General features: G+C 36.5%; 1 protein-coding gene across 1 annotated transcript; it reads left to right on the forward strand.

Moving 5' to 3' along the window:
- Positions 1 to 4,103: 4,103 nt before the first annotated feature.
- Positions 4,104 to 5,940, forward strand: LOC135961311 (uncharacterized). Its single transcript, XM_065512804.1, has 2 exons — positions 4,104 to 5,704; positions 5,769 to 5,940. Exon 1 carries the CDS (start codon positions 4,104 to 4,106, stop codon positions 5,562 to 5,564), a length of 1,461 nt encoding a protein of 486 aa, XP_065368876.1. The 3' UTR covers positions 5,565 to 5,704; positions 5,769 to 5,940.
- Positions 5,941 to 16,108: the final 10,168 nt, after the last annotated feature.

Genomic DNA, 16,108 nt, shown 5'->3' on the forward strand with positions numbered 1-16,108 from the left:
AACTTGCTATAAATAATTCTATGATAAATAATGAACAAATAACAAAACTGTGGATCCGAAAGCTTCAATCTACTATTTAAATACATCTAACAGCGTTGACTTTAACATTTTTTAGTGAAAAATTAATCTTAGCCGACAAAATGTATGAATTGTCAAATAAACTCCAAATATCTTCCGTTTATTTACCTACTTCTACCTTAAGATCTTTTAGAAAATTTAATCAAAGTTACTTCAAGTTTAACAGAAAATATGGAGAAGTAATGGAAATAAAAAATCGTCCAAAAAAAATTAATCAGGACCAAAGAAATTACAAAAGTTGTAATTTTTGTTGGTATCATCAGAAATTTGGCATTTCATTTCGAATAATACCAAAAATTTAAACCAAATTATTCCAATATTGCAGCGACAAATAAATGATCACAAAAGGAACCATCACGTCGCTTATTTATTTTTGATTATAAAAATAATTTAAAATTGTTAATTAATACAGGTGCAACAGTAATCCCCTCATCTAAATATTATAAATTCAAAAACAATGCAGATATACTTTTAGGAAACCATAAAAATTCATACATCTTGTTATCACGCTTGGTTGAACGCTTTCATCGACAATTAAAAACTGCTCTTAAATCTAATAATAACGTAAAAATTGGTCTGAACAATTGCCCATTATTTTATTGGGAATACGATCAAGTATAAAGGAAGAACTCAAATGTTGTCCTTCTGAATTAGTTTACTGTCAAACGTTGAGACTTCCTGGTGATTTAGTAGTTAAAAATAATAGTTCTGCAACTTTTTATGAACTATATACAGCGTTGCCGCTTTGGTCCAATTGGACCAAAATTGGTAGTTTCAAGTTAACAAATTGACTTTTGGTAGTTTGGTTGGTTTGTTCCGATATTTGTCGTATTTTGGTAGGCTACGATATTTCTGAATACATAAGTATTTTTAAGAACAAAATAATTAAAATAATAACGAAAAAACTACTTATGTTGTGCCAAAATAATAAAACTACATATTTGCAAAATATGAAGATATCATTTTCTTAAATATTTAGTTTAGTCAGGTAAATGTGTATTTATTTAGTAGTGTTGAGTTCAAAAAATGCCAAAGGGCTCTCAAAACTTTTATTTTCTAATAATATATGTTAAACTCTGCTTCAATATTTCAGTTTCATCTGACACTTTAAATATCCAATTATGGAAATTAGGACGCTTAATTTATTTCTATATGAAACTTATTTGTGTTGAATTTTTTCAGGATACCAACAATTTTAGGATTTTTATGCTCGTTTAAGTAATTTTCGGAAGAGGGCCGACCATATGGTCAATTATGAATTGAATTTTTAGGTTAATTTATTTGTAAAAATGTTATTTAATATCTATATAAATCAAGCATTTATAACGGATAATGTCTTATTTCTGGAGGACATTTATATGGGGGCTATGTGAAATACATGGACAGCCAGCCAGACAGACGTACGAAAGGACATCGTTAAATCGAAAACTGAACGATTTTGACATATTTATGATTGTAGTGTTATTAAATAACTTTCTTCCTCTGGGTAATTTTATAGCAGCAATAATATAATTTTAAGATAACTATTAATTTTGAAACGAATCCATATAGCATTTCTAAAATATTTTAAATTTGGTAGGTTTTGGTAGTTTTTAATTAGAAATTTGGTAGGAAAAATATTTTATGAGTGGCAACGCTGACTATATATTTTAGAGTGTCCCTTAGAACCAGTGTTGCCAATTCACGGTGAACAAAAAGGGCTAAAATTTTTAATTAAAAAAATACATATGTACATTTGACACAAAAAACAACTTAGAATGTTACATAGATTTGGCTATGCCGAATAGACAAACAAAAATGTATGAATATAACACACTTTCAAATGCAAGAAAATAAGAAAATTTATTCCTGTATGTTGATCCTTAACTTTAAAATAACGTAATATGGGGCCACACGTATATCATATGCCGATGTTTTTAAAGCCTTGTATTTATCATCTGTCCTGCAAAATGCTCCTAGAGGTAGTTATAGACGGCAATACCGAGTATTAACACATTTAAAATATTATTGAAATCATTCCGTATTTCAAAAAATCATTTCGAAAAAACATTTATTGTTTACTACAAAATATGTTCTCAATTATACATGCCTTGAATTGTCAGACTAATATAAAATAAAAAATAAAAGTACAATTGAAATAAAACATAAAAAATTAACTAAATTGAAAAATTTAAATTCAATTTAAAAAATACATACATATAAGAAGAAACATGCGTGTTAAATGTTGTTTGTGTAAATGTTCATTTGAACAAAATCTCGTAAGATTTATAAAATGTCCTGAAAATAAAATTAAAGAATGGAGTGCAGCCTGCGGTGTTGAGCTGAAGAAACACTCCCGGATTTGCATGCATCATTTCAATGACTCCGATAATATTGAACTGCATTAAGGCACAAAACGTGCACGTCTAATGCCAAATGCGACACCTTCTCTTGAGCCAGTAAAAGGCATAAATGATTTTTTTTCGTATGCAAATAAATTATGTATTTCAAATATAAACAAAATATTTTTCAATTTTCATTTGTTGTTATTCGTTCTTTTGGATTTCTGTTTTTTTATTTTTCTATTATTTGACGTAACAAGGCATAGCATTTTAAACACTCTCCCTAGTGATTCTACCTTCTAATGGTTGTATTGATATTTTTCTGCAAACTTTATTTTTATTTTATATTTTCTTGACATTTTTGTTTGCCTTATTTATTATTTATAAATATATACTTTTTTGAATGATGGAAACATTATCCCAGTACACCAATTTGGTTTCCGTGAACATCATGGCACCATTGAACAGGTCAATCGTTTAACTGGAGAGATTCGAAAATCTTTTGAATTAAAGAAATATTGTTCTGCCATCTTTTTAGACGTTGCTCAGGCTTTTGACAAGGTATGGCATAAGGGTCTAATACATAAAATCAAATGTTTACTACCACTATGTACTCATAAATTGCTGGAGTCTTATTTATCGAATAGACTTTTCAGAGTTAAGTACAATGATTATGTGACGAGAGAATGCAAGATTGGAGCTGGCGTTCCACAGGGAAGTGTACTAGGACCTACACTATATTTGATTTACACCTCCGACCTCCCTACGTGCGATAAACTAACAATTTCAACATTTGCTGATGATACCGCCATTATTAGCTCAGACGAAAACCCACTCATGGCATCTAGTCAACTACAGAATTACCTCGTACGTGTGGAGTCATGGTTGAAAAACTGGCGAATAAAGGTAAATGAGCTGAAAAGTAAACATGTTACGTTCGCTCTAAGGAGAGGAAATTGCCCACCTGTCACACTCAACAACGTTAATATACCGCAGTCTGATTATGTCACCTACCTTGGTATTCATCTAGATAGACGGCTTACTTGGCGCCGACACATAGAAACCAAGAGACTTCACATGAAGTTAAAAGCCGTGTGTGTTTCTCAGTCTCCCATCGGACGCGTCTCAGTCTCCCATCGGACGCGTCCCAGGTGGCGGATAGGGGGAGCAACTGCCTAGTCTAGTGATACTGTTTTGACAACAGGTCACTAGCCTTGACAAATGCTCAAGCGATGTCAATATCTTAAGATGCATTTTTAACAAATGGTCTGAACTTCTTGACATAGCTAGGTCGGTAAACGGAAATGTGTCAGCCGACTATCATAATACTGTGATGCATTTTATAACAAATGGTCACAGTAGGATGTAATTGGTGTTAGGATACTGTTATTACTGGTGATACATTTTTGACAAATGGTTACCTAGTGCTAACACATTCTCTCTCTCTTCTAGTGTTACTACCCGCGGACCAAAACTGTTCTTTCTCTCTCTACTCTTTCTTTCCCCCCCACTTGTAAGGTCAAGGTGATGGTAGCAGTGCCGAAGACCTGAATGGCTAGTAAGTGGTTAAAGATAACTAGTCGCTAACAGCTCCCCTCCGACGCCAGGGCACGGGTCGGTTGTAATACAGTTTTCGCCTAATCCATGTACGCCGTCCCTGCATGGAGTGTCCATCCCCTTACGCGCTCACTCGTGGGAACAAAAATGAATAACACAATACAAAACAATAACAATAACAAAAAACAAACAGCAAAAGGCCAGCAGGGGAAACCTATGCTGGCTGATTGCAAACAGTCGACTGTCCAACCTTCTGGTGACAGTTTGACTAAAAGCAGCGAGGTAGCCTTGGACTCTAAGCCAAGCACCTCAAAAGCTGCATTAGCCCTCGCTGGTAATATACCAGCAACAGCCCCTGCATTGGACACTGTCGAGAAGACAGTTGTCCCTGCGAAAATGCTACAGGTTGGATCGTCGAACCAGAAGTCGGGTCCAACCACCGTAGCCCCACCCGCCACTACGGCAGAACCGAACGCCCCCATTCGCAAAGAACCATCCAGGAGGGCTTTCGTGCAAAGGCGTGCCGCCATGCGCATTATCGACCGGCTTGGATCCAAGTCGGCCGATGCGCTTAACATCGACGAATTGTCGAAATTAAGTTGGGCTAAGGCTCAACTGGCTGAACTGGACAGCTCAAACACTCCTCCAAGCGCAGATGCAGCGAACCAAGGCGCATCTGCTGGGCCCAAACGGCAACGCTCAGAGGAGGAGCTGCTCCAGCAGCAAAACACACAGCCGAAGACTAAACGTCCGAAGCAAGAGGCTCGTGTGATAAGAAGGCCTTACAGTGAAGTTGCTCGCAATCCACTTGTAAGGGCTATTATCGACAGGAGTGTTGATGACGGAGCTATCTCCCAGGAGAAATGGCTGAAAATCCGTCAGGGTATGCTGGGGGTATACTGGAAGATTCTCAAGGAGAATCCCGGTCCATCCCCGCAAAACGACGATGCTGGCTGGTATCAAGGCCATGTAAAACTGCTAGCGTGTACCAATGACCGCTCAGCTCTACTGCTAAAATTAGCAATTGCGTCCCTAGGGGAATTGTGGCCTGGCGCGAAACTGGACGTGATCCCGGTAAACGAGATACCTCGTAGACCGAGATCAGTCACAGTTATTCCGGCGGAGCCACATGAACCTGAGGAGATTCTGGCATACATTCAGAGCGGTAATCCCGATCTACCAACCCATAACTGGAAGGTGGTTAAGGTTTCCGCTCCTGAAGGTGCGCATAGAAAGGTGGTCGTAGTCCTTAACAAGGAATCCTTGGCGCCACTACGTGAGAGGCAAAGCAAGATTTACTATGGTTTCGATAGTATCAAGCTGCGCATCTACCGTGGTGACGACAAGCTCGACCCCGAAACTTCTGGTGTTAAACTGGAAGCTCCGCAGGATATGGACTGCAAAATTAAACTGGACGACCCCGCAAGCTCTGAGGACAAAATGGAGACCCAATCACACTCCAGTATGGTTGGGGACCTATTCTGCGCTCTGGGTGATGTGGAGGATGAAGATGTTCTTCTGGAATCAGACCCAGAAGACATCGACGTTACGGTCATATATGATCCAGACCATGGTGAAGGCGATCCAAGTGAACCTTCACCACTCTAAGGCAGCTTCGGCTGCCCTGCTCCTCCACATTGCTAAATATGGGGAGGACATTGCGTTGGTCCAGGAGCCGTGGATACACAATGGCGAAATTCGTGGACTCAACGCCAAAAAGTACAAACTTTTGTACATAAGACGCACAGGTAAAATAAGATCTTGCATTTTGGTTAAGAACCATCTTAATATCTTCATTCTTCCTGATTACAGCGATGAAGATACAGTAGCTGCTGCTTGGGAGACAGGTGCAGGTAAGGTGTGGCTGCTCTCGAGCTATATGGCGCACGACCAGGTTGAACCACCACCGAATAACCTGGTATCTAATATGATGCGTGCCGCAAATAGGGCCAGAACTCCTGTAATTATCGGAGCTGATGCAAATGCTCACCACACAATCTGGGGTAGCTCAGATAGGAACGAACGAGGTGAGTACATTCTAGACTTCATATTAGACTTTAATCTGGTAGTTGTCAATCGAGGTTCAGAACCTACTTTTGTGGTAGCAAATAGGCAAGAAGTTCTGGACATTACGCTTGTCAGTGCAAGCCACTCGCAACTCATAAGGAATTGGAAGGTTTCAGATGATTGCTCTCTGTCTGATCACAGGTATCTGACATTCTCAATAGAATTGGAAGTTGAGAAGGAAAAGCCTTTTCTAAATAGGAGGAAAACCAATTGGGATGATCACAGGCGGATCCTTGATGGTTTACTTCCCTCACCCCCTCTCATAGGTGACACTAGGGACATTGAAAGCGCTGTGGAAAAGCTCACACTTTCTCTCAGTGAGGCCACAAGACGTACATGCACTCCCTCTGCTCGCAGAGGAAAGGTAAGACCTCCATGGTGGTCTTTAGACATAGCGAACACTAGGCGTAATTGTCGTAAACTATTCAACGAGGCGAAAAGATCAGGCAACTGGTCAATGTATAAGTCTATGTTGAACAAATTTAAGAATATGGTCAGGAGCGCGAAACGTAAGTCCTGGAGGAATTTCTGCAGCGGCGTCGAAAGTTCCTCTGAGACAAATCGTCTGCGCAAGATCTTATCGAAAACACCAACTGTTCAGGGTTATATTCAGAAACAGGATGGTAGGTGGACTACTGATGGACGTGAGACACTAGAAGTACTCATGGACACTCATTTTCCGGGGAACTTGCCTCCGGATATTGCTAGTGCATCCCAACCGAACAATCGGACAACTTCGTCAATTATACTTGACGAACATTTGATAAAATGGGCCATACGGAGTTTTGACTCTTACAAGTCTCCGGGCCCAGATGGTATAATACCCGCTGATCTACAGAATAATATAGATCTAGTCACTCCTTGGCTGATAACTATCTATCATGCCTGTCTTGCATGGTCCTACATACCAAAACGGTGGACCGAATGCACTGTGACATTCATTCCGAAAGGGGGGAAAGCGTCACACACCAAAGCAAAAGATTTCAGACCGATAAGTCTATCATCATTCTTGCTGAAAACCCTTGAAAGAATCATCGACATCCACATACGAGTGTCTTTGAAACAAGGATCAGTATCTCCCTCTCAACACGCCTACATGAAAGGCAAATCCGTTGAGACAGCACTTCACTCCTTAGTGGGATATATAGAGAAATCCCTTGAATTTGGTAATTTCTCGTTAGTGGCCTTTCTGGATATAGAAGGAGCCTTTAATAACGTAGAATCTGCAACTATCGTTTCAGCTCTACAGGATCTTGGTTTAGACCAATCAACTGTAAGGTTCATCACAAACCTTCTACGATACAGGATCATTCGCTCCGAAAAGGGAACGGCAGTGATCACGAGAATGGCCACTAGGGGTACACCTCAGGGAGGTGTCTTATCGCCACTTCTGTGGAATTTGGCCATAAATTGTCTGCTCAGGAAATTGGATCTCTTAGGTTATAAAACTGTCGCCTACGCGGATGACGTCGCGGTGGCAGTCTCTGGGATCCACTTGGACACGATATCACAACGCCTGGAACATGCACTCAGTATACTGAGTCGGTGGAGTACGGACAGTGGATTGAGTGTAAACCCAGGCAAAACTGAACTTGTACTGTTCACAAGGAGGTACAAGATTCCTCATTTCTCGCTTCCCCGATTAAATGGTGTTGAACTAACACTATCGGACAGTGCGAAATACTTAGGAGTTATTCTGGATAGTAAACTATCCTGGAAACCCAATACCCTTTCAAGGACGTCAAAAGCCTTGACGGCTATGTATGTCTGTAAGAGGGCGATAGGTACGCAATGGGGTATTAGACCCCAGTTTGTCAACTGGCTATGTGATGCGGTCATTAAGCCGACACTATTTTATGGAGTTTCTGTCTGGTGGAAGGCACTAGACAGTGGCTCGACGTGTATGCTATTCGAGAGAGTGTTAAGGAGAATGGCAATCCTGATAACAGGAGCTTTAAGAACGACCGCAACAAAGTCGCTCTTTACTATATTGAACTGGATCCCTGTGGATCTTATGGCAAGAAAAATGGCATTTACTTCTGCCTTTAGGCTAAACGCGATTGGTGCGTGGAAACACGCTCCATATGGTCACGCCAGCATAATAGGTAGTATTCAGACTCTTCCGGAGAATATCGATTACTGCATTTCTAGGCCCTTCTTAGCGAGGAATTTCGATTTCTCAATTCCGTGTGGTACGGAAGCAATGAACGGGCCCTTACATGACACAATGGGTCTCTCAGTCTATACGGACGGTTCTGTGAAGGGAGATCGAGTTGGCGTAGGTGTCTATATTCGGGAACTCGATATTAGGTTATCTTTCAGACTTCCGAATGAATGTAGCATTATTCAGGCTGAATTATCGGCCATCAAAAGGGCGGCTAACTGGCTTAGTTATAACAAGATATCTGACAGGGATATTTGTATATATACTGACAGTCAGGCAGCTATAAAATCCCTGACAGGTGTATACACAACATCTAACTTAGTCCAGGAATGCCGGGCATCCTTAAACAGGATGGCGAGACATTCAATAGTCGTACTCAAGTGGGTACGGGGACACGGGGATATTACTATTACGGGCAACTGTGTTGCCGATGATCTGGCGAGAAAAGGCGCCATGTTACCTGACGGAGACATAGATTTCCTATGTGGGATTCCGTTATCCAAATGCAAGCTACAAATTAGTAACTTCTACTATGAGCTCGCTCAGGCAAGATGGGACTGTGAACCCACATGCACTATGACCAGGACGATATGGCCCCGACTAAATCGGGGACGGACAATTCATCTTCTTGGCTTTACACGCTCACAATTGAGTGGTGTAGTGGCGGTCATAACTGGACACTGCACCTTTGGTAACCACGCTAGGAGACTTGGTTTGCCGTACCACGACTTCTGCAGAAGTTGTCAAAATGAGGAGGAGGATGAAACTATTTTTCATCTTCTTTGTCATTGTCCGGCATTAGGAGATCTACGCCTAAGGTTTCTGGGGCATCGTTCCCTTGATAGTCTCTCTGAGCTCTCGAATATGAGGCTTGAGGGCATTAGTGCCTTTATAGGTAGAAGTAATTGGTTGAAAAGACCAGACACGGGGATCACTTTAGAGTGACCCAATGATCGCCGACTCATTGGCACGTAAATTCTCCAAGATCTCCTCCCTCCTCCCTCTCTTTTTCTTCTTACATCTCCTCCTTAACTTCTTCAATCTTCTTCTTCTCCCTTTTCACTTATATCTGTCCCTCTTTCTTCTTCTTTCTTCTACTTTCAGGTAACACAAAAGGACCATTGATGGACCCATGTGAGCTGCTCTTTCTATCTTCCTTATTTCGTGGCTGCCTGGAAAACCTAACCTAACCTAACCTAAGTTAAAAGCCTCTAGCTTTCATTGGTTAATCAGTGACCAATCAAAATTAAGCCTTGAATATAAAGTCATCCTGTATAAGACCGTTTTAAAACCAATTTGGACATATGGAATTCAATTATGGGGAATGGCTAGCAAAACCAGTATTGATCTTATACAGAGGGCCCAATCTAAAATTCTTCGGACCATGACGGGAGCACCATGGTACATAAGAAATGAAAACATCCACAGAGACTTAGAAGTGACATTGGTAAAGGAAGAGTTCGAGAAAGTCCGTGAGAAATATATTGTGAAGCTGCGTAACCATCCCAATACGCTTGCAAGACAACTTGTGCAGACCCAAACCCGATCCAGGCTCCGTAGAGCAGATCTACCACCCCGCTAAGATGAGTGACAGTTTACCATAATGGCTATCTTGCTGAAGAGCAAATAGTTTTAATTTTAGTTATAAGATTTAAATACTTATTGTAAGGTCAAAATAGACAGATTCAATAAATCAATAAAACGTTAAAAAAAAAAAAAAAAAATATATACTCGATACATATGAAAATAAAAAGTTTTTGAATTGTTTTAAACAAATTTTGAATACCGACCGTAAATCAAAAAAAATCATTCGTATTTTTTGAAAATCTAATACAAATTTTGTTTAGGCGATGAAATTGTATTATGTTACTTGAGTTTTTGACAAATATTAATATTCAGTATTGCCGTCTATAAATACCTTAGGCAAATTTTTTTATATGAAAGACAAATTATGTATAAAGTAATCATTTGTGATAACTTCGATGGAGAATATTTTGATAAGTGAATATATGGCAAATATGCCTCTCATGTAATGCAGAAAAAAAATATTCTAAAAACAAGTAAGAAAGTATGGTCGGTCCAGCCCGACCATATAATACCCTACACCAAGTAAATGAGCAAAAACATTTTTCTTTTAAAATATCAATAATTTATATTCGTGAGTGATATTCGGAAGTGGGTCCTAAATGGGAGCTATGACCAATTATGGACCGATCACCATGAAATTAGGTCGAGTGGTTTATGTCTGTTATGAAAGTTATTTATGTTGAATTTTGTGTATATACCAACATTTTTAAGAGATTTATGCACGTTAAAGTGATTTTCGGAAGCGGGTCTATATGAGAGCTATGACTAATTAATTATTTGGAGCGAAATTTGTGTAGTTACATAAATAAATTAAGCATTTATGACCGATAAAGTATAATTTCGAGAGGACATTTGTATGGGGGCTAGGTGAAATAATGGAGTGATTTCAGCCTTGTGCCGAAAAAATAATATGTACCAAATTTTATCGAAATATCTTCAATCAACTAAGAAAGTGATTCTAAGTCGATCGGTATACTTTAAGGTGGGTGTTAGACCAATATTTTTGGGCGTTACAAACAACTGCACAAACGCATTATACCCTCCCCACTATGGTGGTGTAGGGTATAATTATACACGTCGCCGGACAGAATTGATTTTCATTGTCAAAAACATAAATTTTGCCATTAGTTAGTAAACTATCAAAACTAAGATAGCCAAAATATGTAAACATAAATATTTAATTTTGGAAAAAAGTTAATTGTCTATATTTGATCAGATAAAAATGATCATAGCTAAATTATTATCGATAATGAACTGATTTTTTATACCCTTCAGCTTCGTGAGAAGGGTATATATAAGTTTGTCATTCCGTTTGTAATTTCTACATTTTTCATTTCCGACCCTATAAAGTATATATATTCTGGATCCTTATAGATAGCGGAGTCGATTAAACCATGTCCGTATGTCTGTCTGTTGAAATAAATTTTCTGAAGACCCCAGATATCTTCGGGATCCAAATCTTCAATAATTCTGTCAGACATGCTTTCGAGAATTTTGCTATTTAAAATCAGCAAAATCGGTCCACAAATGGCTGAGATATGAGGAAAAAACCAAGACAACCTCGATTTTTCACCTATTTTTTACCTATATCTGGATTACTAAGACATTAATATAGACAATATGGATATCTAATGATAGATATTTCAAAGACATTTGCAACGACGTATATAAGACCATAGTAAGTTGGACCTACAATGGGTCAAAATCGGAAAAAAAAAATTTTAACCCGAAAAAAAAAAAAAAAAAAATTTTAAATTTAAAAAAAAAATTAAAATAACAATCGAAAAAAAATTTTTTCAAAAAAATTAAAAAAACAACTGGAAAAAAAATTAAATTTTGTTTACCTAAAAATATTTAAAATTTTGAAGTATAATTTGGTGAAGGGTATATAAGATTCGGCACAGCCGAATATAGCACTCTTACCTGTTCTTTCTAAATTGGTTGGATTGTAGTCTTTGAAAACGGTACACTACATGGCATGTGTTATAAAATATTTGTGAAAGTACTATACGTCAATACATCGCCCAGATAATGTTAAAAGTATTCTCTTTAACCCTATATATGATTTTATAAATGCCCGGACCCGCGTGTAAAACATTAACATATTTATTAACAATTTTTATTCAAATAACGTCCATTTTATCTATATTAGTTATGGCATTTTTTTTAATGTATGGAAGGTCCAACAATTTGTATGTGCTTAAATTGTTTACTGGTTCAAAATTTTTAGTTAATTTTTGTCATAATATCCCTGCCAATTTTTTTGAACTGATTTTACTAATTTTCAACAGCAAAAATTTAAGATCATTAGAGTAAATATATAATTTTCATTAGAGTAAATACATATGGCTAAATAAAAACAAGTAAGAGTGGTATATTCGGCTATGCCGAATCTTATATACCCTTCACCTTTGTTGTGGATGCATTATTATTTTTTATAATTAGTATATAGGTATGTATGTACATTGCCCACTTTCAGCGTACAGCATCCTAAATTTCAGCGTACAGTATCCTAAATTTATCAAGAACACAAAAAACAACAACAACGCCAAACGAAACAAAACACCAAAAGAAAAAACAAAATACGCAAGCCAATGAAACCAACACACATCCAAACATACGTTTAATTGTATAAAAAACAACAACGCCAAAAGAAACAAAACACAAAATACGCAAAGCAAATGCTTCCATCCAAACATACGATTTGTTGCTTTTTTGTCAAAAAAACCAACACACAACCAAACAAACGTTTAGTTGTATAAAAAACAACAACAACGCCAAAAGAAACAAAACACAAAAAAAAACAAAATAAGCAAAGCATGCACATCCAAGCATACGTTTTGTTGCTTTTTTGTCAAAAAAACCAACACACAACCAAACAAACGTTTAGTTGTATAAAAAACAACAACAACGCCAAAAAAAACAAAATACGCAAAGCATGCACATCCAAAAACATACGTTTTGTTGCTTTTTTATAAAAGCATGCAATACATTGTGTTTTTTGATGAAATTTTCAGAGGTTGTCTCGGATTTTTGCTCATATCTCCGTTATTTATGGACGGATTTTGCTGATTTTAAATAGCAAAATTCTCGAAAGTATGTCTGACAGAATTGTTGAAGATTTGGATCCCGGAGATATCTGGGGCCTTCAGAAAATTGATTTCAACAGACGGACAGACAGACGGACAGACAGACGGACATGGCTTAATCGACTCCGCTATCTATAAGGATCCAGAATATATATACTTTATAGGGTCGGAAATGAAAAATGTAGAAATTACAAATGGAATGACAAACTTATATATACCCTTCTCACGAAGGTGAAGGGTATAATAAAAAGATTGAAAAAGGGCTAAATTGGCAACACTGCTTAGAACTAAATTTTTTGAAATGTTGAAACGGTACCCGCTGAAAACTTTCGTAATGACCTAAAATACTACCAAAACAATGTTTAGGTTGTTCTAAGAAGGGCAACCCGTGCCGACTTTCGATTTAGTTTTGAGGTGCATTTACAAGACACTATAGGTTAAATGACTACTTTTTCTGTGCTAAATTAATAAGGACTACAAAATCATGGTATTCAAACCAAAACCTTAAAGAATTTCAAAAGTAAGAATAATTCTATTATAAAAAATGGAATTTAACCCACTAACGACCAAAAATTAACCCTTTTGCAATCATTAATGCAAACTTAATACATTAATTTATTTCAATTATACTAAAACCTTTAGTAATTGCTTAAATCTAATTCATTTTGTAAATTTAAATTAAACAAGTAAGAGTACTATATTCGGCCGTGCCGAATCTTAAATACCCTCCACCTAAATATGATGGTATAAAAGCTGAAATAATATAACAATTGTTAGAAAGACTAGTTTACGCAGAAGATATTTTATTTCAAATGTACAAAAAATTGTATCTAATTCAGCAATTTATAACTGAAATTCCTATTAGAACGTTTGACACAGTTAATTATTGTCTTTTAATTGAGAAATTGTCGTCTAAATTTAATTTTTCTAAATCTTCGTGTAAATTATTATTTTCTTACATAGGTAACCGTAAACACTTTGTTGGAACTGGGTTAAACGATCTACAATATCTGAGTGTCAAAGTGGCGCACAGTGGTATGAGAAAAAAAAAGAGGGAAACAAATCTGTAACTTCTAAACCCTTAGTCCGATTTTAATGAAATTTCACATGCGCAAAGGGGAAGTGTTGTCGAGTTTAAGTCTGGACCTCAACATTTTTCCCTTTTAACCTCAAGTGAAGAAACAGAGTATAAAAAAAGGGTATACAAATATATTTAGACAAATTTCAAAATATTTGGTTGTGGAACTTATGCGGGAGCTATGACCTATTATGATTCGATTGTCATAAAATATTTTTACGTCATTTTTATGTATTTATATGAGAGCTGTGGCCAATTATGGACCAATATTCACAAAATTCAGTATTATGATTTTTGAATACAAATTACTGATCTGTGTACTATTTTGATTTAATATATGGATGCTATGACCTATTATGGTCCTAAGTATTTAAGGGCTATTTTTGTAGAATTTCATATAAACAACGCTATTAACAAGAATGGATCTTATGTGGAGCTATGCCGAATTATGCACCAATATTTAAAAAATCTTGTAGTACGATTCTTGGATACAAATTACTCATCGGTGTAAAATTTTGGTTGAGTGTAGATTTTTATGGATATTTGTGCAGGGTGATGTGTTTTCCTGAAGTAGTTCTTATATGGAGGTTATGACCAATTATGGGCCTATCATCATAAAATTTGGTACATCGATTTTTGTATATATTGAATAAATTTGTTTTGAATTTCAACCTGATAACTATATTTGTAAGAAATTTATGAGGATATTAGTGATTTTCGGGAGTGGACCTTATATGAGAGCTATGGTTAAATATGGACCGATATTCACAAAATCCAGAAGTATGATTACTGGATTCAAATTACTGGATCTGTGCGTAATTTCATTTTGATATCGATATGTTTTTAATACTTTTTAAGGTTAATATCTTTTTTCGGAAATGGGAGCTATGACCAATTATCGGCCAATCTGCATAAAATTTGGTACAGTGATATCTATATATATGTGTATAATTTTTGTCGAATTTTAGCATGATAAATGTATTTATAAGAGATTTATGAGTACTTAACTGATTTTTGGAAGTGGACCTTATATGGGAGCTATGGTCAAATATGGACCGATATTCACAAAATCCAGTAGTATGATTTCTAAATATAAACTATGGATGTGTGTGAAATTTTGTTTTGATATCGATATTTTTTAGATATTTATGTAGGTTATTGTGTTTTTCGGAAGTGGTCCTTATATGGGAGCTATAACCAATTATCGGCCGATTTTCATAGAATTAGGTACAGCAATTTTGGTATATATGGGGATTATTCATGTCGAATTTCAACTTGATAGCGATATTTATAAGACATTTATGCTTATTTAAGAGATTTTCGGAAGTGTACTTTATATGGGGGCTATGGTCAAATATGGGCCGATCCACGAACAATTTTGTAATATAATTTCTTTTACCACGAAACTTATTTTCGCTGAATTTCATGTGGATATTCCTTAGGCATTTATAGACCATATAACCATATTTCGGGAAGAAATTTGTATGGGGGCTAGGAGAAATCTTGGACCGATTCTTATAATTTTAACCAGAGTTACTCCTTTTATCATAAAAGTAACGAGTGCAAAATTTTATGATATTAGCTGCAATATATTTACAAAAAATGTCCAAAAATATATGAAAATTATCAATTTTTTTTTGAGGTTGTCCCACATTTTCATTCATAACTTTGGTTCCACTGTACCGATTTCGCTGATTTTCAATACCAAACTGCTTAGGAGAACAATAAACATTTTTCTTGCAAGTCTAACCATTTTGTTTGTCTATTTTGGACGTGAGCGTGTTTTACACAGACAGACAGACAGACAGACAGACGGACAGACAGACGGACATGGCTCAATCGACTTAGAATTTCATAAGGATCAATAATATATATACTTTGTTGGGTCTCAGATGAATATTTCTCAATGTTACACACGGAATGACAAACTTATATATACCCTCATTCACCACTTATGGTGGTGGAGGGTATAAAAAGGGTATACAAATATATTTAGACAAATTTCAAAATATTTGGTTGTGGGACTTATTATGATTCGATTGTCATAAAATATTTTTACGTGATTTTTATGTATTTATATGAGAGCTGTGGCCAATTATGGACCAATATTCACAAAATTCAGTATTATGATTTTTGAATACAAATTACTGATCTGTGTACTATTTTG

This window comes from Calliphora vicina, chromosome 5, assembly GCF_958450345.1.
Source record: "Calliphora vicina chromosome 5, idCalVici1.1, whole genome shotgun sequence".
NCBI classification, from domain to species: domain Eukaryota; kingdom Metazoa; phylum Arthropoda; class Insecta; order Diptera; family Calliphoridae; genus Calliphora; species Calliphora vicina.